General features: G+C 43.2%; 1 protein-coding gene across 1 annotated transcript in view; it reads left to right on the forward strand.

Moving 5' to 3' along the window:
• Positions 1 to 404: 404 nt before the first annotated feature.
• The window catches only part of DEPDC1B (DEP domain containing 1B), a 101,015-nt gene continuing 74,806 nt past the window's right edge, over positions 405 to 26,613 (forward strand). Inside the window, exons 1-2 of the mRNA XM_069556476.1 lie at positions 405 to 549; positions 8,176 to 8,441. Coding sequence (XP_069412577.1) covers positions 502 to 549; positions 8,176 to 8,441 — 314 coding nt within the window. The 5' untranslated portion in view covers positions 405 to 501. The remainder of the gene's footprint in view (positions 550 to 8,175; positions 8,442 to 26,613) is intronic.

A 26,613-nucleotide genomic window follows, 5' to 3' on the forward strand; every position in this document is an offset into this window, starting at 1 on the left:
GTTCTTTCACGCTGTCGACACTCCCTGTGGGCAAGTGCTCTTATCTAGTTTTCACACGTCCCTCCACTTGAAGAGGCTGTCCACTCGCTCCCTTTCACTACCCACTTCTCCCAATCTGAGCCGCAAACGCTAGGTTCAACCGCGCACTGAAAGGGTGTACAGGGATTTGTCTATCCAGCCTAGCCGGGTTTCGGTCTCTGAAATACACAAGTTCAGAGCGACCCCTCAGCGGAGACACCTTGCGTGCGCGCAGGCTGGGCAGGCGTGGGCACAGAGTCGAAAAGAGTCGGTTTCAAGCTTGTGGTTCGCTCCGCCGCTGGAGGTTCGGGAGGAGCCGCCCACCGCCCCCTCCTTGGGGCTCCGACAGCCCCGCCCCGCAGTTCCCGTCACGTGCCGCCGCGCCGCCCAATCAGCGCCTGCAGCGCGTGGGCTCGGGATTCAAACTGCGGCGCCTGGGACTCTCCGGGATCGGCGCTGGTCGCCGCCGTGGCGTGCGGGCCCATGGAGCACCGCATCGTGGGGCCCGGGCCATACCGGGCCACCAGGCTGGTGAGTGTGCGTGCGGGGGTCTGGGCGAAGCGAGCCCCCGGCCTTGTGGGCCGACCGCTGGCTCGTCAGTCCTCGCTTCTCCAGAGCTAGTCGGGCCGAGTTCTGGAGGCGGCGCTTGTTTCTGCTTGTGAGGCCAAATTTTAGATGATGCCTAAAGAAAGGCTAGCTCGGCCGCGGGCCCAGCCCGTCGAGGGTGGGCGCAGCTTGGATGCCGAGACGGTGGCTGGGTTCTCGCCAGTGAACTGCGACTCCGGGTTTAAAGCGCCCGGAAGAGCACGACGGCACCCTCCTCCCCTTTCCTGGTCCCCCTGAACCCTACGTCCCCCGCCGGGAGAGGAAAGACGCAGTCAGTCCGTCACTTTCGGGCCACCCGCCGCCTGTTACGGGCAGGGCGTGTCATCCTAAGTGTCACTTGTGGTGACACTTGAGGCTCTTTGCAACGGTACCCTAAACAGAGGTGGATCTCTCTGGCCACGTTTCCGACTCCTGATGTTTCGTTTTCTGTCAGCACCCACCTAAATGAAGGGGAAGGGTGGGCCGGGACGGATGGCTTGAAAGAGCCTTTACAGCTTCCCTGGTGGCTCAGACGGTAAAGCGTCTGCCTGCAGTGCGGGAGGCCCGGGTTCCATCCCTGGGTTGGAAAGATCCCCTGGAGAAGGAAATGGCAACCCACTCCAGTACTCTTGCCTGGAAAATCCCATGGACGGAGGAGCCTGGTGGGCTACAGTCCATGAGGTCTCAAAGAGTCGGACACGACTGAGCGACTTCACTTTCTTTCAGACCGCAGTGGTTCAGGGTGCTGCTTTCTTTTTCCTGGGAGAAGAGCGTTGATAATGAGTTCTGAGGCATACTTGATTTCTTTGTGACCTGAAGCAAGTGATCTTAGCGATTTCATAATGGAGTAAGTGGAGATAATTTGGTAATGTCCAGGGTCGATTTGGAAGAAAAGTTATGAGCAATCTAGATAGTATATTCAAAAGCAGAGACATTACTTTGCCGGCTAAGGTCCGTCTAGTCAAGGCTATGGGTGGTCATGGATGTGAGAGGTGGACTGTGAAGAAAGCTGAGTGCCGAAGAATTGATGCGTTTGAACTGTGGTGTTGGAGAAGACTCTTGATGGTCCCTTGGACTCCAAGGAGATCCAACCAATCCATTCTGAAGATCAACCCTGGGATTTCTTTGGAAGGAATGATGCTAAAGCTGAAACTCCAGTACTTTGGCCACCTCATGTGAAGAGTTGACTCATTGGAAAAGACTCTGATGCTGGGAGGGATTGGGGGCAGGAGGAGAAGGGGACGACAGAGGATGAAATGGCTGGATGGCATCACTGACTCCATGGACGTGAGTCTGAGTGAACTCCAGGAGTTGGTGATGGACAGGGAGGCCTGGCGTGCTGCGATTCATGGGGTCGCAAAGAGTCGGACACGACTGAGCTACTGAACTGAACTGAACTGACGGTCGGTTTTGGACGACTTTTTATGAAAGCTTATAGGTGATTTGGGAGGAAGAGACTGCACTCCTTGGTCTGTCACCATTTCTGGCCACAGCTAACTTGAGAATTAGACTTATTGTTTCTGGTACCCCTAAGGGATATCCAGGAAAAGATAAGAGGATGGAAGAAGTTATTGCCCTCATTTTTGCAAATAATCCACTTCAGACACCCATGAAAGGAAAGTGAAAGTGAAGTCGCTCAGTCGTGTCTGACTCTTTGCCACCCCATGGACTAGTAGCCTACCAGGCTCCTCCCTCCATGGGATTCTCCAGGCAAGAGTACTGGAGTAGGTTGCCATTTCCTTCTCCAGGGGATCTTCCCGACCCAGGGATCGAACCCGGGTACCCCGCATTCCAGGCAGACGCTTTAACCTTTGAGCCACCGGGGAAGCCCCATAATGATTTTTTAAAAATTTGTTAATTTTTTCATGTCAATGTATGGCAAAACCAATACAGTATTGTAAAGTAAAACAAAGTAAAACAAAGTAAAAATAAAAATTAAAAAAAATTTATTTTTAATTGAAGGATGATTGCTTTACAGAATTTTATTGTTTTCTGTCAAACATCGACATGAATCAGCCATAGGTATACATATGACCCATAATGATTTATTCATTAAAAAAATTCATATAAATTTAGGTTTTCCTTTGGGCTCTGATATCCAACTAGTCCATTGTAATGGAGATCAGCCCTGGGTGTTCTTTGGAAGGAATGATGCTAAAGCTGAAACTCCAGTACTTTGGCCACCTCACGTGAAGAGTTGACTCATTGGAAAAGACTCTGATGCTGGGAGGGACTGGGGGCAGGAGAAGAAGGGGACGACAGAGGATGAGATGGCTGGATGGCATCACTGACTCGATGGACGTGAGTCTGAGTGAACTCCAGGAGTTGGTGATGGACAGGGAGGCCTGGCGTGCTGCGATTCATGGGGTTGCAAAGAGTTGGACACGACTGAGCGACTGAACTGAACTGAGTCTCTAAGAGGTATGGATGGTAGTGGCAGGGGACAAGTAAAGTTTTTTTTAAATAGTGTTTTAAATAGTGTTTCTTATCAAGTTCCATTTCACAGTGCCTCTACCACTTGAAACCATCTGGGGTCAAGGCTATTGGTTGGTCCATCTTTAGGGATGAGATGCAGATTGTGCTTTATCAGGGACATTCAAAAACTTGACTCTCTTTGGGACTGCCCTGGCTGTCCCATGGTTAAGACGTTTCCTTCCAATGCAGGGGCTGTGGGTTTGATCCCTGGTCAGGGAGCTAAGAGCGCACATGCCTTAGGTGCCCCCCCATCCGTGCCCCCCCAAAAAAGGAAAAAGAACAACACCCTACACTCTCCAAACAAAAAAACATAAAGCAGAATCAACATTGTGACAAATTCATAAAGACTTTAAAAATGGCCCACATAAAAAAAAAAAAAACTAACAAAAAAAGCAGAAAAGCTTACTCTCCTTTGTGGAGGGAAAGTAATATTCTCATACTTCAGAAAGAGAAGAGGACAACAGTGGATGAGATGGTTGAATGGCATCACAGATTCAATGGACATGAACTTGGGCAAACTCCCAGAGATGGTGAGGGACAAGGAAGCCTGGTGTGCTGCAGTCCATATGACTTGGCAGCTGAACAACAACTGCCAATTTATTCGCTGCACAGGGGAAACAGAGATGCTGGATCTTGGGGTGACTTGTTCACATTCTTCTAGCTTTAGACTAAAAAATAAATTACATGATAATTGAGACTTTTAAAATCTCATATTCACAGAATTGTATGAATAACTCTATAGATGGAGCCTGCCTATGTGAAAGACATTCTTGATTCTGAGTCACATTAAAATATTATCAAAAGAATTTATGAAGAAAAGTACTCTGTTCTTCAGAAATTTTCAGTTCCCAAGAAGCGATTTTCAAGTCACATTTAGCCAAGACTGATCAAGTTAAACAGGAAACTAAATCATGTCAATAATTGAAGAAAACACCTCAGTTTCACCAGAATTTCTAAGTATCAATCAGTTCTTGACTTTATTCTGTTTGAGAATCTTGAACTTAAACTCAGATTTTTGAAAACGCAGAAAGCGATAGGCTTTTTTTTTTTTTTTTTAAGTGAGAATTCCTGATTTATTGGTGATCTCTGTAGTCATTACAGGTACTCTCCCCCCTACCCCCCACTGTAAAATCTCTAAGTGTTATCAGCTTTTATCAGTTAAAGCAGTTAGCCCTCTTTCTCTGCCTCAGCTCTGCTTACCTCCCTGGTTCCCAGTTTACCATTTCCGTCTTCTCCCACCATCACACTCAACCTAATCTTCAGAAAAGCTTGGGAAAAACCTAGTGGTACACAGTGAGCTGGCCTTTGCTTCCTCCTTTCATGGTTCACTATACTTTCTCAAACCATGTACAGCTCCATTTTCTAAGGTACCAAAGTCTTATCTGAAAATAACATTTTATGGACTAGGTAAATTTCTATGCTCAAAATCAAATGACAGACTCTGTAAGTCAATTAATGGTAAATATGAAAGCTAATTAGCAACGTACTCATCTTCACTGAAATAACTTTCATTTTTGTAATCCATGTATTAAATAGTTCTATAAACGTTAGTTAACAAGAAATGAGAAAGAAAATTGATTTTTCTGAAAATAGCATAAATCTACCAGTCCTTTCTTTGAAGTTAATTCTGAGTTGTCTGTATCTTCTGATGTAACAGGTAAACTTTAAAAGACTTACAGGTGTCATTGAATCTGAGCGTTTGAATGGGCTCTAAAGATCCCAGTTCTCTCATTTTGTTGTTATCGTTTAGTCACCAAGTCGTGTCCAACTCATTGTGACCCCATAGACTGCAACATGCTGGGCTCCCTTGTCCTTCACTGTCTCCTGGAGTTTGATGCAATATTGTTCTTTACAGTATTGGACTTTACTTTCACCATCAGACACATCCACAACTGAGCATCGTTTCTGCCTTGGCCCAGCACTTTCATTCTTTCTGGAGCTATTAGTAATTGCCCCCTGCTCTTCCCCAGGGGAACACCTTCTGACCTGGGAGAGCTCCTCTTCTGGGTCATATCTTTTGTCTTTTTTTTGTACTGTTCATGGGGTTTTTGCGGCAAGAATACTGGAGTGATTTGCCATCCCTTCCTCCAGGGGACCACGTTTTGTCAGAATTCTTCACTTTGATCTGTCTGTCTTGGATGGCCTTGCACAGCATGGCTTGTAGCTTCATTGAGTAAAGTAAGCCCCTTCGCCACAACAAGGCTGTGATCTGTGAAGGGGACTCTCATTTTATTTAGGCCTAAAGTGGTGAACTGACATGGTCAAGTTCACACTGCCAGTGTGTGGCAGGTATACCTATATCTAGCACTTGTTTGTCTCTGAAGTCCCTGACCAGTGCTGTATTATAATTCCACTATCATAATATTTTTGATTCTAAGAAGTAAAGAAATGGAATAATGTTCAAGGGAAAAAAATAGGAAGCACATTTCAATACTCAGAAACCTAAGATCATGGCATCCGGTCCCATCACTTCATGGCAAATAGGTGGGGAAACAATGAAAACAGTGAGAGACTTTATTTTCTTGGGCTCCAAAATCACTGCAGATGGTGGCTGCAGCCATGAAATTAAAAGATGCTTGCTCCTTGGAAGAAAAGCTGTGACCAACTTAGCATATTCAAAAGCAGAGACATTACTTTGCCAACAAAGGTCCGTCTAGTGAAAGCTATGGTTTTTCCAGTAGTCATGTATGGATGTGAGAGTTGGACTATAAAGAAAGCTGAGCGCCGAAGAATTGATGCTTTTGAAGTGTGGTGTTGGAGAAGACTCTTGAGAGTCCCTTGGACTGCGAGGAGATCAAACCAGTCCATCCTAAAGAAAATCAGTCCTGAATATTCGTTGGAAGGACTGATACTGAAACTTCAATACTTTGGCTACCTGATGCAAAGAACTGACTCATTGGAAAAGACCCTGTTGCTGGGAAGGATTGGAGAAGGCAATGGCACCCCCCTCCAGTACTCTTGCCTGGAGAATCCCATGGACGGAGAAACCTGGTAGGCTGCAGTCCATGGGGTTGCTAAGAGTTGGACATGACTGAGCGACTTCCCTTTCACTTTTATGCATTGGAGAAGGAAATGGCAACCCACTACAGTGTTCTTGCCTGGAGAATCCCAGGGGCAGCGGAGCCTGGTGGGCTGCTGTCTATAGGGTCGCACAGAGTCGGACACCACTGAAGAGACTTAGCAGCAGCAGCAGCTAGGAAAGATTGAAGGTGGGAGGAGAAGGGGAAAACAGAGGATGAGATGGTTGGACGGCATCACTGACTTGATGGACAGGAGTTTGAGTAAGCTCTGGGAGTTGGTGATGGAGAGGGAAGCCTGGTGTGCTGCAGTCCATGGAGTCACAAAGAGTTGGACATGACTGAGTGACTGAACTGACTGACTTCAACCCTCAGTGTTGTGTTTTGTAATTTGACTCGTGTTGTGAAGCGAAAACAGTTATCAATGACATTTTATCTATGTTATTCATCTATGTTACTGCATGTAGCAGTAGTTTGTTTATTCTCATTACCTTACAGTATTCTGTTTGATGAATTTGTTTATCTATTCTTGTGTTGATGGACATTTGGGTTGTTTTTAATCTATTAAGTAAGAATAGTGCTATTTTGAACAGTGTGGCTTTTGGTCATCATACTTCTGCTGAATATATATACACACTTAAGAATGGAATTTGTGGGTTATACAGTGTGCATATAGTTTCTGGTTGCTCCATGTTCTGATTGGCGCCTAGTATTGCCCGTCTTTTTCATTTTAGTCATTCTGTAGGCATGTATATTATTGCATCGGGGATTTATTGCATTTCACTGCTAATTCATGAGATAGAACATCTCTGCATATACTATGGTAAATTTGGAGATTCTTTTATGTGAAGTGCCTGTTTAAGTGTTTTTTTCATTTTTCTATTGAATGCCCTTTCTTGAGTTGAATTTTTCATTTTGTCTTAGAAATTCTGGTTATATGTTATCTTACTCTACAGATTGCATTGTTTTTGTGTGTGGTTTTAAGAGTTTAAAAAAAGTTTAAATCTGGACCAACTTAATTTGAAGCGTGGCTTATCATAGTGTCAAATGAAGTAGAAAGATTGATATGCAGAGGGCATAAAGATATTTGAATTTGGCCAGGAGGAAGACATGATTGAGAATCAGAGTAGAATTAAATTGCATGAAGTTAGGAGGTGGTTTAATAAAAATAGGCAAAGGGAAAGCCCAGTTGGGTGTTTGTGTGTTGAGTACCTGCTGTGTGTTTGCGGTGCCCTGCGCCACATGTCCAGGGAGCGTGCGTGAATAGACCTGACCTGGGCCCGTGACGCACCTGGTGCTGTGTACTCAGGGACGGTTACTCTGCTTGTGAGAGGCTATCTATCAAAGGGAGAAGAGAAATGGCCCACAGGTGCAGAGGTGATCAGCAGCGGAAAGTATAAAGAGAAACTTGGAAGAAGAGAAAAACAAGGTTACAGTGTTGGGCAAAATAAAAAGAATATGTTGGGGTTAGAACTATCGTTGAAAGTAAAAGGAAGAACTGATTTCAGTATGAAGGTAGGTAGAAAATAAGGTTCAGAGTCTGTAAATTAAAGACTTGAAAGAGGAGCATGAAAGAAGAGAGAATGGTTATAAGAGTAAGACTGAGTTTTTGGAGCTTGCAGGACTGGTGGGATGACAGGGGTCCTAAGGAAACAGAGTAATTATGTAGGAAGAACATCGCATGTGAACATTTCATTTAATTTCGGGATGACTGATAATGGTGTGGATATCTAGATTTAAAAAAATTCTTTTTTTTTCTTTTTTAAATTTGGCTGCATCATGTGGCATGTGAAATCTTAGTTCCCTGACCAGGGATCAAACCCCTGGCCCCTGTATTGGAAGCTTGCTTGTATTGGAATAGGAAAGTATTGTGCAGAATTTTTAAACGTGCTTTGACCAGGCACTATATAAGGCTACCTTAGCATTTAAAGGTCGTAAATAGAAAAAAAAAAAACTTCGACTGATTCTGTTATTAAGGCAGTCTTTTAAATGGAAAAACAGCATTCGTTGTCCTAAATATTTGGGATGCAGTAACCTTTTAAAAAATTCACTAAATGCTTTCCTCTGTTTCTGCCCCAAGTGGAATGAAACAGTTGAACTTTTTCGTGCCAAGATGCCATTACGGAAACATCGCTGTCGTTTCAAAAGTTATGAGCATTGCTTCACAGCGACCGAAGCTGTGGATTGGCTACACGAGCTGCTGAGGTGCAGCCAAAACTTTGGCCCTGAAGTGACCCGCAAACAAACTGTCCAGCTGCTAAAAAAATTCCTGAAGAACCACGTTATTGAAGACATCAAGGGAAAATGGGGCCAGGAAGACTTCGAGGACAACCGTCACTTGTACAGGTAATGGCATGTCAGCCCTGATGGGGAGGAGCATGGGGAGCACGCATGGATCTGGTCAGTCTGATGGAATTCCTCCTGTGAGAGAACTTGCCTTGTTCCCAGGAGGGATGCTTGTACTTGCGATTTGTTGGTTGGAGAACTGCATCTGTTGCTATGAGAAAACTGATTGTGCTTGTTCTTGGCTTCATAGAGCACCCGTAAGTAGTCTTTTGTTGCAGTGGCTTTCAGTAATGGAACCTTTTCGTGCCTTCCGTAACCTGGAAAGATGGCTGTTGTAGCAGAGTGCCTCTCCTGGGGAATCTGAAAGGGTGGAACAGTAGCTCTGGCTTGCATCTTTCTGAGCAACGTGAGGGTGTGTGTTTAGGGGGTTGGGGGCAGAGGCGTCTGATCTGCAAGTAGAGCTCAGGCTTATCATGAAGAATGGTGCTGGAATTCCCCCATGTCTCAGATTAACTCTGCAGTGCATGGCTGCTCCCCTCCACGTTTCAGTGCCCTTCTGTGATTGCTTACTTACTATGTGATAATCTGAGGGCAAGGATGTCCCTCTGTTGACACTGCCCTTCTTTCTCATTGCACACTAGGCTGGTTTATTCCTGGAGGTGGAAAGGGCCTGCCTGAGATTCAGGGAATGGGGGAATACTTAAAGAAGAATGAAAAGAGGAATCGTTGAGTTATCTACATAGAGGGCTACCAGAACACCATGAACCTGTGAGGGATTAAAGGAAGAAATGAAGATGATGAGCCCTTAATATTTACTGTTGTTTACTCCAACAGAAGAATAAGGAATGGTCTTACAGCACTTCAGCGAGGCATTTCGGGGCCACTGGGACACCTGGCTTTGAGCAGAGAAAACGTGACTGTTCCCTACCTGAGTCATGTCTTTGGTTCCTTTGGGACTAGCTGTTGAGGAAGGCTGTGGAGCAAGTGGAGGGTGGTCAGCAGCACTCAGGCTAACACCAGACAGTGGTGTATGTTTAACATCTAACTTCCTCATGGAATTTCATCAGCAATCTCCTCTTCCAGGCATCAGGATTGTCAGCTGGGCAATTATTTGTCTCTCCACTTGGCAGTTATTTCTGGCTTGGCTGATCCAACTTTTAATTAGAATCTTGGGTGGTATTAGCCTGTTCTGAGACCATAGTGCTTATTAGTATCAGGCAGTGGAGACTCTAGCCCTGGTTCCACATGACACACTTCATTGGGAATGCTTAAGTGATTGTTTCTCTTGGGAAGCTATAATTGCTTGTACCCCATCAAGAGGTAGCTTACACTTCTAGAAGGTTGTCTGGAGGAGTAACTTAAGAGTCTGTTTTATTGTGACCTTATATTGGGTACCATTCAGTGAGTCCCATGAGGCTTTCAGAGATGCCAGGCGAGTAAAATAGGAGCCTGTTCTAGGAGCCAGTCCCCCAGTAGTGACTGTCAGAGCATGTTTCACCTCAGTATGAAGACTTAATCATTTGTCCTTTAAAAAATAAAGTGCACAGATAGATTATATTCAACCATGAAATAATGATTTTTTTTTTTTACCCAGTTTCTCTTATAAAATACTTGTGAGTTATAAAGGGTGTAGTACCTCTTTCATTATTTACCACTTGAAGACACATAGCTTTCCGTTTTTCTAGTGTTAAGTCCTGTACGTTAACAACTGGTGTTTGATGTTCTCAGATTAATCAGGGGTGAAGTCTATTTAGACTTTCAACGGTTTGTTAAGGGACCCATGCCCTGAGTTGAGAGTCAGCTCACTCAGAAGTGCAGAGGTGCCTGTTGGCATGAGGCAGCTTCCAGGACTGAGCATATAGCTCGGGATGGCATGCTGGCTCGCCAGTGCCCTGGGGAGAACTGGGGACAGGCTGCCCTCCCTGCTCAGTGCCCACCTGCTCCTTGTGGTCATAAATGCCTACAATGCTTTGTGGAGGAGGAGCCTCTGTAAATAGTGTCAGAGTTGGAATGGGCAGCTCAGAGTTCTTGCTGGAAAGAAAGGAACTAGCGTTGTGGAGTGCCTGTGATGGACCAGAGTCACTGCATCGTCATCATTTACCTCAGCACCTGCAGATGTCTCTTTTCTAATCTTAAAAATAAGGGAATTAATGAGACCAAAGGTACCAACTTGTCCACAGTCACTCAGGTGGTAGTAAAAGAGAATTTGAACTGAGGGCTCTGCGTCTGAGGCCTGTGTTCTTGCTGTGTGCCAGACTGTCTCATTTCCACAGCATGAGGTTGACTAGCTTGTTAACTAATTTAAGGACTGAATGAGAAAACAGACAGAATAGGAAACAAAGAAATAGTTGGCGTAGTCAACATGTGTTCATATATTCACAGAATTCCAGGAATGTGTTAAGTACTATGTAATACATACTGAATGATCAACTGTCTTCTCAAATAGAGGAGGTAAGGTAAACACAATCAGCTGAAATACTTATGTAAATGTAGGGATGGGTGGTTGCCTGGGCCTGGGTTACAGAAAGGCATAGTTAGACAAAGCAACATGAAATATAAAGACTCTTAGAGTATTTTTTGAAGACAGAAATTACACACACACACAGGAGAATTTTATAACAGAAATGATGAGTTATGTTTTTATTTTGTAGAGTATTAAATCTTATAACTAGTTTAAAAATGTATTTGTGTGATTGCATTCACATGTGTTAACTATGATTTTATTTTTCAAGAATCTAAGAATTAAATATCAGTTCAGTTCAGTTCAGTCGCTCAGTCATGTCCGACTCTTTGCGACCCCATGAATCGTAGCATGCCAGGCCTCCCTGTCCATCACCAACTCCCAGAGTTCACTCAGACTCACGTCCATCGAGTCAGTGATGCCATCCAGCCATCTCATCCTCTGTCGTCCCCTTCTCCTCCTGCCCCCAATCCCTCACAGCATCAGAGTCTTTTCCAGTGAGTCAACTCTTCACGTGAGGTGGCCAAAGTACTGGAGTTTCAGCTTTAGCATCAGTCCTTCCAAAGAAATCCCAGGGTTGTTCTCCTTCAGAATGGACTGGTTGGATCTCCTTGCAGTATAGGCAATAGGATATAGTGAATTTTTGTATGTTAAAAAGAAAAATAAGATCCTAATATGAGAATGTCCCTAACAATCAGAGATGTTACAGAGAAAGGTCCAGAGCTATTTACTGAACCACTTCTTTGCTGTTGGTAAGACGATGACTAGAAAGAGTGGCTAGATTTGCTACCAGTGAAGACAATTACATCATAGTCATTGGGGTCATCATCGTCCAGCCAGACAGATGCTATCATCTGTGTCTAACCAAGCTTTGTGGCCCTCGACTTCAGATTAAGAGAACCTGCACTACCTTGTATTTTTATGAGAAATTTCAGTTTATGTAGCAGTTCTCTTTTTGATCTCATTTGATCTTCATGACAACCCTGTGAAGCAGACAGAGTGGATATTTCATCCTCAGAGAACGAGACACTTGTCTCTTTGAAACATCTAAACAGAACACCAGGAAATTCCATGCTGATCCCTGAATTGCCCATTTATGTATGTGAACAGATATTTATGTGGGATTATTTGAACCTAATGCCAACAAAAGTCCATCTAGTCAAAGCTGTGGTTTTTCCAGCAGTCATGTATGGATGTGAGAGTTGGACCTTAAAGAAGGCTGAGCACCAAAGAACTGATGCTTTTGAACTGTGGTGTTGGAGAAGACTCTTGAGAGTCCCTTGGACTGCGGGGAGATCAAACCTGTAAATCCTAAAGGATATCAGTCTTGAATATTCATTGGAAGGACTGATACTGAAGCTCCAATACTTTGGCCACCTGATGCTAAAAACTGACTCCTTAGAAAAGACCCTGATGCTGGGAAAGATTGAAGGCAGGAGGAGAAGGGGACGACAGAATGAGATGGTTGGATGACATCACCGATTTGATGGACATGGGTGTGGGTGTACTCCAGGAGTAGGTGATGGACGGGGAGGCCTGGCGTGCTGCAGTCCATGGGGTCGCAAAGAGTCAGACAAGACTGAGCGACTGAACTGAATGTAGTGGATTATATGAAAATAGAAGTGTATACTGTGATCATTGCTTGTTTGGACTATCTAATAAGGAGAGCATTTGGTCTGTTTTAGATTTTTAGCAGGATAGGTCCTTGATCTGGAGCCTCCACGTGGCCCTCGCCCTGCTCTCATTACCAGTGCTAGCTCTGGAATGCAGTTGTAACTAGATGCTCATGGTTTACAGAAAGGAATTCACTAGTTCCAGCATAGTGTGTGCGAGCTAATGTGTTGTTGTTTAGTTGTTAAGTCGTGTCTGACTCTTTGCAACCCCATGGTCTATAGCCCACCAGGCTTCTCTGTCAGTAGGATTTCCCAGGCAAAAATACTGGAGTGGGTTGCTATTTCCTTCAGGGGATCTGCCTGATGCAGGGATTGGATCCTCGTCTCCTGCATTGGCAGGCAGTTCTTTACCACAGAGCCACCAGGGAAGCTCTGATCTAATGTGTAGTGGTGGGGTCCAGCCCAGGTGGATCCAGGGAATTCGAAGCCGGGACGGAGTCGGCGAGGAGAGACTTGTTTATTAGAGATATAAAGAGAGATTAGGAAAGAATAGTGTAGTAGGAAAATTAGTGGAGAAAAGAGGCTGAATAACTTGGTTTACGCGGAGAACCAATAAAACTCCAAGATAAGGAGCTTGCACCACTTACGTAGGCCACAGGTGTCTCTCCAGTCTGCCGAAGGAGTGGAGACACAAAGTGCCCCGCCACCACCCCCCGCCCCCCCCCGCCCCATTCAGATCTTAGAAGTCCAGGCAAAATTAGTGGGCTTGGCGAGCCTCCGCGCTCCAGATGGGAATTCAGCCTGAAAAGGGAGAAAAGAACGACATGGGGGAGCCAAGCATTGGTGCCAGACCCACAGCTTTATTTTCAAAAGCAGCTTATATACCTCAAGTTGTACATAAAGAAATAATGGAATATGCAGAGTTATGCAGGGGCAGCAGTGCTGACCCTTATTGAGACCAGGCTTTCTTTTTGCATACCTTCCCATATACAAAAGGTCTTAGGTGGTTTTACATCATCTTCTGGCCAGGGGGCCTGTGAACATTTTTATAGCTCTTTTCCTAGATAAATGTTTATCAACCAGAAAACCCATTTTCCCTTGAAGTGTTTTTTCTTAATCTGCATCACCCTCAAAGTACTAAGTAAAGTTACACTCCTGTAGAACAAAGGTGCAGTGGGTTATAACAAAGAAAGTACTTAACTCAAAGATCTAATGTTGCTAATGCCAGGGCTACTACCGGTTTTTTCTATATACCAACTATATCTACAAATAAAAGATATGAAAACTTGGCAGCAAGTATTGGCTCAACAAATGAAACCCTCAATCAGTCCTATTCTAATGATTTTGACTCCTTGGAAGCCCCTACATTCCTAGGATGTTTTAAGCTTCCTGTGCCTCTCGCGGTCAGGAGGCCGCAAACAATCACATGCGCAGCTTTAAGAGTCCAGACACACCTGTCAGGCAGGCTAGAAAGCCATCAGAGGGGTTTCTGGATTGAAACACTCTTATTATGCCCAGGAGACCTATTATCTAAAAGCTCTAAATTAACTTTTTCTAGAAAAAGGTGGTGGGGGGACAGCCCCCCTGTTAATGTCAGACGAGTAGGTGGAAAGCATAACACAGTAAAGCAGGCAGACTCTGGTTTTGGAGGTAGATGGCTCGAGAAAATACAGGGGGGACCCCTGAGGCCTGATCCCGCCTTTGTGTTTTGTCAGGCCCCCTTCCTCATGACCTTTGCCACGGGCGGGATTCCCCATGCTGGCTCCCGGCAGTGTGGGGAACCATTTTCTTTTTATTCTACTTTTGTCCCTCTGTCTCTTTATGTGTATCATCTCATGTTCCCAATTCTTTCCCCTTTTCTTTTCTTCTGCTTAGTTTCTCCTTTTCTTTCTGTCTTTTCCCTTATATTTGCTTTTTTTTTTTTTCTGGCTTATTTCCAACATGTATATTTTAATTTGAACCTAAAATTTGTCATGTAGATTTTGTCAGCTTTCTTGAATATAAGTTTCACAGTTCTTAATTAAAAAAAACAGGAATCATGCTATGTAGTTTCAAAACTTACCCTATAAACCACAGTAATGAAGACTGGTATTGGTGAAGGGGTAGATGGATGCTTGGATCAGTGGAACAAAATTGAGTCCAGAAACACACTTAAGAATATGGCCAATTGACTTTTGATGAAGATGTAAAAGCTCCTTTAAAGGAAGAGATCAGTCTTTTTGTCAAATGATGTTGGAAGAATTGGAATGCAAGTGTGCTCACCACTATACCACCGGCAGTCACAACATTGGAACAATTAAACATCTGTTTGTCTACATGCAAAAAAATGAAGCTCCACCTAAATCTCATTTTTTTATACAAAAATTAATTCAAAGTGAATTATAGATTTCAGTGTAAAACTATGAAAATTTTAGAAAAACAGGAGAAAATCTTTATACCCAAGGGTCAGAGAAGGAGCTTTTAGACATGACATCAAACGCATGATTTATAAAAGCAAAAAATGATAAACTGGACTTCATCAAAATTAAAGACTTTGCTGTGTGAAAGGTGCTAGTGAGTTGATGAGAAGACTAGCGACTGTTGGGGAGAAAATATTTGTAAACCACGTGTAAGTGGACTAATATCAAGAATATATAAAAGATTTGCAAAACTCAACTGTGAAAAAACAACTCAAAAAATAGATTTGAAAGGACACTTAATCATTAGAGCACTAGGGAAATGCAAATTAAAACCCTGGTGAGATACCTCTATATATCTAGTAGATGGCTAAAATAAGAATACTGATAATGCCAGAATCTAGTGAGGGTGCAGAGCAATTGGAAATCTCATTCACTGATGGTGGGAAGTCTAGGCTGGTAAACACTTTGAAAAACAAAGTCACTTTGGAAAACAGTTTTTCAGTCTCTTTTCAAATTAGACATGTATTAGTTACATATGACTCCATATTCTGCTCCAGAGCATTTACCCTAGAGAAATGAAAACTTATGTTCACACAAAAACTTGCATGTGAATGTTTATAGCTGCTCCATTAACTCAACTGTTCCTCCGTGGGTGAATGGATAAACACTGAACATCTCTTTGGAATGCTGCTGTGTATATCGGGTGCAGTCAGCGGTGTGACTAGACAGTCCGAGCAGGAGAGAGGTTCTTTGGTGAATAATGGAAATGTTTCCTAATTGGGATGGTGGTTACACAAGTGTCTGTTGATAGAGCAGTATACACATAGACACACACAATGGAAAAAATGATCAATTTTGCTGTATGCTAATAACATTTTTTTTAAATATTGGAGATTTGAAAAGTTTTTATTTGTACCTCTAGTGAAAGAAATCCAAATGCTCCCATGTTCCTGGAAAAAAGTCTTCATTGTTACCATATGGACAGAGGAGCCTGGCGGGCTACATTCCTTGGTGTCACTAAAGAGTCTGACACGACACGACTTAGTGACTAAACAACAGCGCCTTTTGAAGGGGCAGATAAGAACTTCAAGTTAATGGACTGTTGGCTCCCTCTAGTGGACACCTTTTGTTCTTACAGTAAATTTCAAAATTGTGATTGTGATTTTGTTGTTCTTTTCTTTTTATTCATTTCCTCAAGTCTTGTGTTCTTATCCTGTGATGGCTAGATAAATTTTGTACCCTTCCTATGCATCAGTTTTTTCATCTATAAAATGACAGGACTGGGACTAGTTCTTAAAACATGTATTTATTTTGGCTGTACTGGTCACTATTGCTGTGCACAGGCTTTCTTTGGTTGCAGTGAGTGGAGGCTACTCCTGTTTCGGTGCGTGGGATTCTCATTGCTGTGGCTTCTCTTGTTGCAGAGTGTGGACTCTTGGGTACACAGGCTTCAGTAGTTGGCACACGGACTTGGCTGCCCCACAGCATGTGGGATCTTCCCAGTGTGTGTGCGTGTGTGCTCAGTGGTGTCCAGCTCTTTGCAGCCCCATGGACTGTAGCATGCCAGGCTCCTCTGTCCATTGGATTTCCCGCAAGAATACTAGAGTGGGTAGCCATTTCTTAGTCCAGGGGATCTTCCTGATCCAGGGATCGAACCCGCATCTCCTGCATTGGCAGGCAGATTCTTTATCAGCTGTGCCACCAGGGAAGGTGATCTTCCCGGGCCAGGGATCAAACCGATGTTCCTTGCATTGCAAGGCAGATTCTTAATCACTGGATCATCCGGGAAGCCCCTGAACTAGATCTTTAAGGTCTTTTCCCATTCTAAACTTTCATCATTCCAAATATTGAGTACTTATCACAGGGGTTTTCCAAGGCTTAGGTGATGAGGAAGGTAAGAAATAAATACGACATTCTTTTCCTCCTCAGTTTTGCAGTCTCTCTTAAGAGAAAGTATACATGTATGAAAAAAGATCAGTGGCAGAACCAAGGCAGTATTGAGTTTAACCAAAAAATAAGAGGCACTGCATTGACAGTCCTTGGGTTAACATAGCTATTTTGTTTGACTAGCATTATGTTTTCAGTCATTGAAAAATTTTTTCTCATTTTTATGTTTCAATTTTGTGAAGGTAATGCATTCCTGTGTTTCAAAATTTACAAAGTACTGAAGAGTATATTCGAGGAGGGTGTGGTAACCCACTCCAGTATTCTTGCCTGGAGAATCCCATGGACAGAATCCCATGGACAGAGGAACCTGGTGGGCTAGTCCATGGGATCACAGAGAGTTGGACACAACTGAAGTGACTGAGCACAGCACAGAGAGTATATTCAGTGAAAATCTCCCTTCTACTTTGCTTCCCCGAGGTGGGGTTCAAGCCTTGAACTTGCATTGAATCTTTGTTATTTTTATTATTTATTCTACAGTTGTGTTGGTTTTTTTATACCCTAAATTACAGTTTGACCTGGATGTTCAGTTCAGTTCAGTTGCTCAGTTTTGTCCGACTCTTTGTGATCTCATGGACTGCAGTATGCCATGGACAGGCTTCCCTGTCCATCACCAACTCCCAGAGCTTGCTCAGACTCATGTCCATCGAATCTGTGATGTCGTCTAACCATCTCATCCTCTGTTATTCCCTTCTCCTCCTGCCTTCAATCTTTCCCAGCATCAGGGTCTTTTCCAATGAGTCATTTCTTTTGCATCAGGTGGCCAAAGTATTGGATCTTTAACATCAGTCCTTCCAGTGAATATTCAGGGCTGATTTCCTTTAGGATTGACTGGTTTGATCTCCTTGCAGTCCAAGGGACTCTCAAGAGTCTTCTCCAACACCACAATTCAAAAGCATTTGTTCTTCAGCACTCAGCTTTCTATGTAGTCCAACTCTGACATCTATACATGACTGCTGGAAAAACCATAGGTTTGACTAGATGGACCTTTGTTGGCAAAGTAATATGCTTTTTAATATGCTGTCTAGGTTGGTCATAGCTTTTCTTCCAAGGAGCAAGCTGCAGTCACCATCTGCAGTGATTTTGGAGCCCAAGAAAATAAAGTCTGTCACTGTTTCCATGGTTTCTCCATCTATTTGCCATGGAATGATGAGGCTGGATGCCATGATCTTAATTTTTTGAATGTTGAGTTTTAAGCCAGCTTTTTAACTTTCCTCTTTCACTTTCATCTAGAGGCTCTTTATTTTCTCCTTACTTTCTGTCAAAAGGGTGGTTCATCTGTGTATCTGAGGTTACTGATATTTCTCCTGGCAATCTTGATTCCAGCTTGTGGTTCATCCAGTCCAGCATTTTGCATGATGCACTCTGCCTATAAGTTATATAAGCAGGGTGACGATATACAGCCTTGACGTACTCCTTTCCCAATTTGGAACCAGTCCATTGTTCCATGTCCAGTTCTAACTGTTGCTTCTTGACCTGCATACAGATTTCTCAGGAGGTAGGTAAGGTGTCTGGTATCCCTATCTCTTCAAGAATTTTCCACACTGTGTTGTGATCAACACAGTCAAAGTTTTCGGCATAATCAATAAAGCAGGAGTAGATGTTTTTCTGGAACTCTCTTGCTTTTTCCATGTTCCAGTGGATGTTGGCAATTTGATCTCTGGTTCCTCTGCCTTTTCTAAAACCACCTTGAACATCAGGAAGTTCACAGTTCACATACTGTTGCAGCCTGGCTTGGAGAATTTTGAGCATAACTTTGCTGGCGTGTGAGACAAGTATAATCGTGTGGTAGTTTGAACATTGTTTGGCATTGCCTTTCTTTGGGATTGGAATGAAAACTGACCTTTTCCAGTCCTGTGTCCACTGCTGAGTTTTCCAGATTTGCTGGCATATTGAGTGCAGCACTTTCACAGCATCATCTTTCAGGATTTGAAATAGCTCAACTGGAATTCTATCACCCCCACTAGCTTTGTTTGTAGTGATGCTTCCTAAAGCCCTCTTGACTTCCCATTCCAGGATGTCTGGCTCTAGGTGAGTGATCACACCATCATGGTTATCTGGGTCATGAAGATCTTTTTTGTATATTTCTTTCTGTGTATTGTTGCCACCTTTTTAAAATGTCTTCTGCTTCTGTTAGGTCCATACCATTTCTGTCCTTTATTGTGCCCATCTTTGCATGAAATGTTCCTTTGGTATCTCTAATTTTCTTGAAGAGATCTTTAGTCTTTCTCATTCTGTTGCTTTCTTCTATTTCTTTGCACTGATCATTGAGGAAGGCTTTCTTATCTCTCCTTGCTATTCTTTGCAACTCTGCATTCAAATGGGTATCATCTTTCCTTTTCTCCTTTGCCTTTACCTTCTCTTCTTTTCTCAGCTCTTTGTAAGCCCTCCTCAGACAACCATTTTGCCTTTTTGCATTTCTTTTTCTTGGGAATGGTCTTGATCCCTGCCTCCTGTACAGTGTCATAAACCTCCGTCCATAGTTCTTCAGGCACTCTGTATATTAGATCTAATCTCTTGACTCTGTTTGTCACTTCCACTGTATAATTGTAAGGGATTTGATTTAGGTCATACCTGAATGGTCTAGTGGTTTTCTCTACTTTCTTCAAGTCTGAATTTGGCAATAAGGAGTTCATGATCTGAGCCACAGTCAGCTCCCAGTCTTGTTTTTGCTGACTGTATAGATCTTCTCCATCTTTGGTTGCAAAGAATGTAATCAACCTGACCATCTGGTGATGTCCATGTGTAGAGTCTTCTCTTGTGTTGTTGAAAGAGGGTGTTTGGTATGCCCAGCATGTTCTCTTGGCAAAAAATCCTTTGCCCTGCCTCATTTTGTACTCCAAGGCCAAATTTGCCTGTTACTCCATGTATCTCTTGACTTCCTACTTTTGCATTCCAATCCCTTGTGATGAAAAGGAGATCTTTTTTGGATGTTAGTTCTAGAAGGTCTTGTTGGTCCTCTTAGAACCGTTCAGTTTCAGCTTCTTCAGCATTACTGGTTGGGGGCATAGACTTGGATTACCATGATATTGAATGGTTTGCCTTGGAAACAATCAGAGATCATTTTGTTGTTTTTGTATTGCACCCAAATACTGTATTTAGGACTCTTTTGTTGACTATGATGGCTATTCCATTTCTTCCAAGGGATTCTTGCCCACAGTAGTAGATATAATGGTCATCTGAATTAAATTCGCCCATTCCAGTCCAGTTTAGTTCACTGATTGCTGTTTGACTACTTCTAATTTACCTTGTTTCATGGACCTAACATTCCAGGCTCCTGTGCAGTATTACTCTTTGCATTGGACTTTATCTCCATCACCAGTCATGTCCACGACTGGGTGCTGTTTTTGCTTTGGCTCTGCCTCTTCATTCTTTCTGGAGTTATTTCTCCACTCTTCTCCAGTAGCATATTGGGCACCTACCTAGGATCTGTCAGTATCATGTCTTGCCTTTTCATACTGTTCATGGGGTTCTCAAGGCAAGAATACTGAAGTGGTTTGCCATTCCTTTCTCCAATGGACGACATTTTGTCAGAACTCGCCTCTATGACCTGTCCATCTTGGGTGACACTACATGGCATGGCTCATAGTTTCATTGAGTTAGACAAGGCATATTCAGTGAAAATCTTCCCTTCTACTTTGCGTCCCCAAGGTGGGGTTCAAGCCTTGAACTTGCATTGAATCTTTCTTATTTTTATTATTTATTCTGAAGTTGTGTTGGCTTTTTATACCCTAAATTCCAGTTTGACTTGGATGAGAAGAAGTTAAATAACTTTCAAATGCGCAATAGCAGTAGAGGGGGAAGAGCAGATTAGAAAATACTTTATTGTTTCTTTTTTCCGTATAAAAACTTTAGCAAAAAAATACAGAGAAGTCATAAAGTTAACCGTAGCTATTTCTGGATAGAGGGTTTAAAGACAACACAAATTATTTTCTCTCTTCTTAATATTACTCATAGAATGTATATTGCTTTTATTTTCAGTTTTTTAAATCATAGCAGTAAAACAGGGACAAATCCTATTTTGTGAAAGTTTACAATGACATTTGTTGAGTCGCTAAGTCATGCCTGAGTCTTTGCAACCCCATGGACCCCAGCAGGCCAGGCTTCCCTCTGATTCATCTCCCAGAGCTTGCTCAGTCTCATGTCCATTGAGTTGATGATGTCATCCAGCCTCTATCACCGCCTTCTCCTCCTGCCCTCAGTCTTTCCCAGCATCAGGGACAGAATGAATGCTTTTTGGCACCCCTGCTCCACACCATTATCCCACTTGCTTCTGTGGACTAAGAAAGCCTCCTGCCATTGTCAGTAAACAGAGGATGTTGCAGCCATTGAGACTCAGGATGAGAAAGCAGAGGATGCTGGTCCCAGGTAGCTGAGGTGCATATCAGAGGAGTGAGTTCCATAAGTCCAGACTCTTGCATCTTCCCATATACATAAAAGTGCTAAGTTCATTAACTTGAGATATGTGATTCTCTTTAATTAACATGAATCTTTCATCATTTTCACTATCTGGACTTTGTCACAAAATTCCTATATCTTGGCTTTCCCCTAACCTCTTTGGAGCAGTCTCTCAGAATAGTCTCTGAGAGTTATGGGTTTAGCTGACAAGAGTAAAAATTCATCCAGAAGAGAAAAGGCACGAAAGTAGCCAAAAAATCTTGGACAGGACTTTTTGCTTTATCAGAAACTAAAATGGCATGGGGCTGAACAGTGTGATAATAGACCTGGAATAAATAAATATGGAACTGAATAGAGTAGAGAAAAAGACAGACTCTCCACCCAGTTGCCTTTGCCACAGGCACCTAATATTATTAGCTTCTTTCAGCACAGGAAGAGTTTGTGAGCCAATCAGTGTGGATGGAAGTTGTGCAGCCTCTTGGAATAGTGAGTGGAGGACATCTGTCTGGGTCCTGAGAATGGGGTAGGGTCTGGATGATCAGATGGGAAAGGGAGGGGGTGGGTATTACTGGAGACAGCGATGGTAGTCAGGTATGCCTAAGGCAGCTCTACTGGGAGAAGAGGGAAAAAGGAGTTTTGTTAATAGGAAATCATAAGGCTAAATTTGGTGATGTTTCTTAAACACCTGGCTGTGGCGTTGATGTTTATGTAAAAGGAAAAAGTAGCCAAGGCCCATGCTTTGAGTAGAAATGAAGTCTGTGTTCTAGAATAGAGTTAATTGAATAGGAGAAGGCAACGGCATCCCACTCCAGTACTCTTGTCTGGAAAATCCCATGGATGGAGAGCCTGATAGGCTGCAGTCCATGGGGTTGCTGAAGGTCGGACACGACTGAGCAACTTCACTTTCACTTTTCACTTTCATGCATTGGAGAAGGAAATGGCAGCCCACTCCAGTGTTCTTGCCTGGAGAATCCCAGGGACGGGGGAGCCTGGTGGGCTGCCGTCTGTGGGGTCGCAGAGTCGGACACGACTGAAGTGACTTAGCAGTAGCAGTAGCAGTAATAGAATAGTTAAGGCAGAGAAACTGGTGAGGTTTTCAGGTAACTGCGGTGGGGGAGGGTGTTGCTCAGATGAGAATGTCAGCCGTGGGGTTGAAAGGGAAGGAAGGACCCTTATTTTATAGCTAAATTCCAAGCGAGCCCCTAACTGCTCTGTAGACCTTCAGGCTTGCCGGAAGTCTGATACTTTTTAAACGTGTTATCCATTAGTCTAAAATCGTTTTTGTTTAGAATCTTTGTGAATATTTAACATTTTCTTTTACTGATGACTGGAATGTAACAAAAGTCTTTTTCAAGGCAACTGTCAATCCATCATACCTTGTAGTTCTTCAAACACCTACAGTGTTCATTGGGGGTCTGAGTCTTTGGAATGGCTTTGTTCCTGTTTCCGGTCTCAAGGGTTCTGGGGCCTCAGGTACTGGATGAGCATCTCAGGGTGTCTGTCCCTGTGCCTCCCACACGGGTCAAGAATGAATGTCCAGGTTGTGGTGGCATAGTTGGGGAGCAATGATGGGAAAATATGCAGTAGGCATTTGACTTTTTTTTGCTGCCGCACATTCTAAACTTTTTTATTTTGCGGGAGACCTTGTTTGTGGGAGCTTTGGTGGGAGACAGGCCCCGCCCCTCCCCCCCCCCCAACCCTAGTGGAAGCCTAGGTGAGTGAGATGCTCTCTCCCAGCCCCTGAGTGGTTGGCATGCAGGCATGCCACCTGTCCTTGGTAGTTGGTGTGTTTTTGCTAGGAGTTTAGACAGCTTAGAATTTCTTGAGATGGCAGTGGTAGCTGCGGGAGCAAGGACAAGCCACCATGGTGCTAGTGGCGCCTTTCACACTCACCTGTCACTTGTGGTTCCTACTGTGTGTGCTGGGGGACTTTCTTTTCTCCCTTGTCCTAGCTTTTTAAATTTTTAAAATTTTCTGATCCCAGTTTTCCAGACTCAAACTGATACAACAAGCAGTGCCTATGGAAGTGACAAAACTGGGGCAGCTTTCTGGGCCTAGGAAATAGTGCCATACTTTCCGTGTGCCTCAGAGCCCAGCACTGGATCAGATTGACCCGAAGCCACCAGAGACTTGGGCACAGAGCTCAGGATCCCTGCAGCACAGTTGCAGAGCCTACTAAGAATGATGGTTACACGTGGCCCGAGGGCTGAGAGTTCTGTACCAGTCTCGCTTAGTCTGAGGTTACGTTATCACTGCTATCTTTGAATGTAAAAGATGCCAGCAGGGTGTGTGACACAGAAGGTTGAACTGGGTTGTCCTAACTCACGAAAGGCAACTCCTGGTAACTGATAAACTTTTGTTTTGTAATGTCCTTTTTTAGGCTTTTGGTGATTAACTCATGCAAATTTTAAATTTGTGATTTATTTTCCTATCCTGGGCCTTCATTTTTGGTCATAGCTACATGTTCCCTGTCAGGTTACTTTATATCCCTTCCCTTTATATTTGTTTGTTTTATCCACTTGGTCTTCATGGACTTGCTCTTGAAATTTTTTCTTTTTAAATCCTTGCCCAGATTTCTTTTCTATGAATTTATGATGCCTGGTTATTATCATTAATAGGGAATGATGTGTCATTAATAGGGAATGGAGCAGTGGAATCTAGAAAAATCAAAGGTGCTCAGCTCACTGAATGCTCCCATTTCAGATGGGGAGAAAGCTCTTTCCAGTCAGAGAAGGTAGACTGAATAGTAGTTCTCAATACAGTTGACCTTGAGACAAAATAGAGTTGACCCTTGAACAACGTAGGGGTTAGGCGTGCAGACCTCCTGCACAGTCCAAAATCTGAGTCTAACTTTTGATTCCCCCCTACCCGTCCCCCCCAAATTTAAGTACTGAGAGCCTACTATTGACTGGAAGCCTTATTGAACTGTCAGTTAACACATATGTTGTATGTTATGTATCATACTCTGTATTTTTACAATGAAATAAGTTAAAACAAAGTGGTAAGAAAATCTTACGGAAGAAAAAATGCATTTATAGTATTAAACTATATTTATAGGTTATATTCATTCTTTTTTTAAAAGATTCTACATGTACATGAAAACAAACATTATTTGTCTTTCTCTGTTAGACTTATTTTGCTAAGCATAATATCCTCCAGATCCAACCATGCTGTTGCAGATGGCAACATTTAATTTTTAATGACTGGATAATATTCCACTTTGTGTGTGTATATATATGTGTGTACACACACACACCACATCTTTTTTTATCCATTCATCTGTTGATGGACGCTTAGGTTACTTCCATGTTTTGTCTGTTGTAAATGATGCTGCTATGAGATGGTTGGATGCATCACTGACTCAATGGACATGAGTATGAGCAAACTCCTGGAAATGGTGAAGGACAGGGAAGCCTGGAGTGCTGCAGTTCATGAGATTGCAAAGAGTTGGACAGGACTGAGCAACATTGTGAATATTGGGGTGCATGTATCTTCCTTTTTAAAACATTTATTTATCAGGCTGCCTTGGGTCTTAGTTGCTGCATGTAGGGTTTTTGTTGTGTCATGCAGCATGTTCTGTTTGTGGCACACAGGCTTTCTAATTGTGGTGCTCAGGCTTCATTGGCATGTGGGATCTTAGTTCTCTGCTGCTGCTGCTAAGTCACTTCAGTCGTGTCCAACTCTGTGTGACCCCATAGATGGCAGCCCAACAGGCTCCCCCGTCCCTGGGATTCTTCAGGCAAGAACACTGGAGTGGGTTGCCATTTCCTTCTCCAATGCATGAAAGTGAAAAGTGAAAGTGAAGTTGCTCACTTGTGTCCGACTCTTAGCGACCCCATGGACTGCAGCCCACCAGGCTCCTCCGTCCGTGGATTTTCCAGGCAAGAGTACTGCAGTGGGGTTCCATTGCCTTCTCCTTTAGTTCTCTGACCAGGGATCAAACCCATATCCCCTGCATTGCAAAGTGGATTCTTAACCACTAGACCACCGGCGAAGTCCCCATATGTTGTCTTGAATTGGTGTTTTTATTTTCTTCAGAGATAAACCCAGGAGTGGGATTACTAGGGCATCTGGTAGTTCTAGTTTTAGTTTTTTGAGGACCCTCCGTACTGTTTTCTGTAGTGGCTATACCAATTTACATTCCCACCAGTAGTGCGTAGGGTTCACTTTTCTCCACATCCTCAATAACATTTATGTTTATATTTATAATTTTTATTATATTTATAGCATTTATATTTGTTGCCTTTTTGACAGTAGCCATTTTGACAGGTGTGAGATGATAATCTGACTGTGGTTTTGATTTGCATCACCCTGATGATTAGCAGAGTTGAACATCTTTTCATGTGCCTGTTGTTTATAAAACTCCTAGGAGAAGGCAATGGCACCCCACTCCAGTACTCTTGCCTGGAAAATCCACGGATGGAGGAGCCTGGTGGGCTGCAGTCCATGGCGTCGCTAAGAGTCGGACACGACTGAGCGACTTCACTTTCACTTTTTACTTTCATGCATTGGAGAAGGAAATGGCAACCCACTCCAGTGTTCTTGCCTGAAGAATCCCAGGGATGGGGGAGCCTGATGGGTTGCCATCTCTGGGGTCGCACAGAGTTGGACACGACTGAAGCGACTTAGCAGCAGCAGCAGAAGAAACCATAGGCAGTATACTCTTTGACATGTCTTAGCAATATATATATTTTTTTTGGAATCTGTCTCCTGAGGCAAGGAAAACAGAATAAAAAATAAACAAATAAGATCTAATTAAACCTGAAAGCTTTTGTCCAGCAAAGGAAGCCATTGATAAAATGAAGACATCCAACTGAATGGGAGAAAATATTTGCAAATAATATGTATGACAAAGGGTTAATACTCCAACTATATAAACAACTCTCACAACTCAATATCAAAAAAACAACCTGTTTAAAAAATAGGCAGAAGACCTGAAAAGCCATTTTTCCAAAGAAGACATACTTATGGACTATATTTATTGATACTGTTAGTTGATGCTCTCTGTTTATAGGATGAATTGTCTGTCAGCACCTCAATCAATATTGTCTTATGTGATACAAAACACTGTAGATGTTATATATATATCACTAACAATAGACACTAAAAATGAAGAGATAATATGAAAAAGAAATTAAATTTTATTTAATTTTATTTACAGGTATAACAGTTCATACTGATTCTTTGTGACCTCATGGGCCATGGCCTGCCAGGTTCCTCAGTCCATGGGATTTTCCAGGCAAGAATACTGGAGTGGGTTGCCATTCCCTTTTCCAGGGGATCTTCCCAGCCCAGGGAAGATCTGAGCTACAAGTGCTTCACTAAAAAATCTGCCTGCAATGTGGAGACCTGGGTTTGATCTCTGGGTTGGGAAGATCCCCTGGAGAAGGGAGCGGCTACCCACTCTGGTATTCTTG

This window comes from Ovis canadensis, chromosome 16 (assembly GCF_042477335.2).
Source record: "Ovis canadensis isolate MfBH-ARS-UI-01 breed Bighorn chromosome 16, ARS-UI_OviCan_v2, whole genome shotgun sequence".
Taxonomy (NCBI): domain Eukaryota; kingdom Metazoa; phylum Chordata; class Mammalia; order Artiodactyla; family Bovidae; genus Ovis; species Ovis canadensis.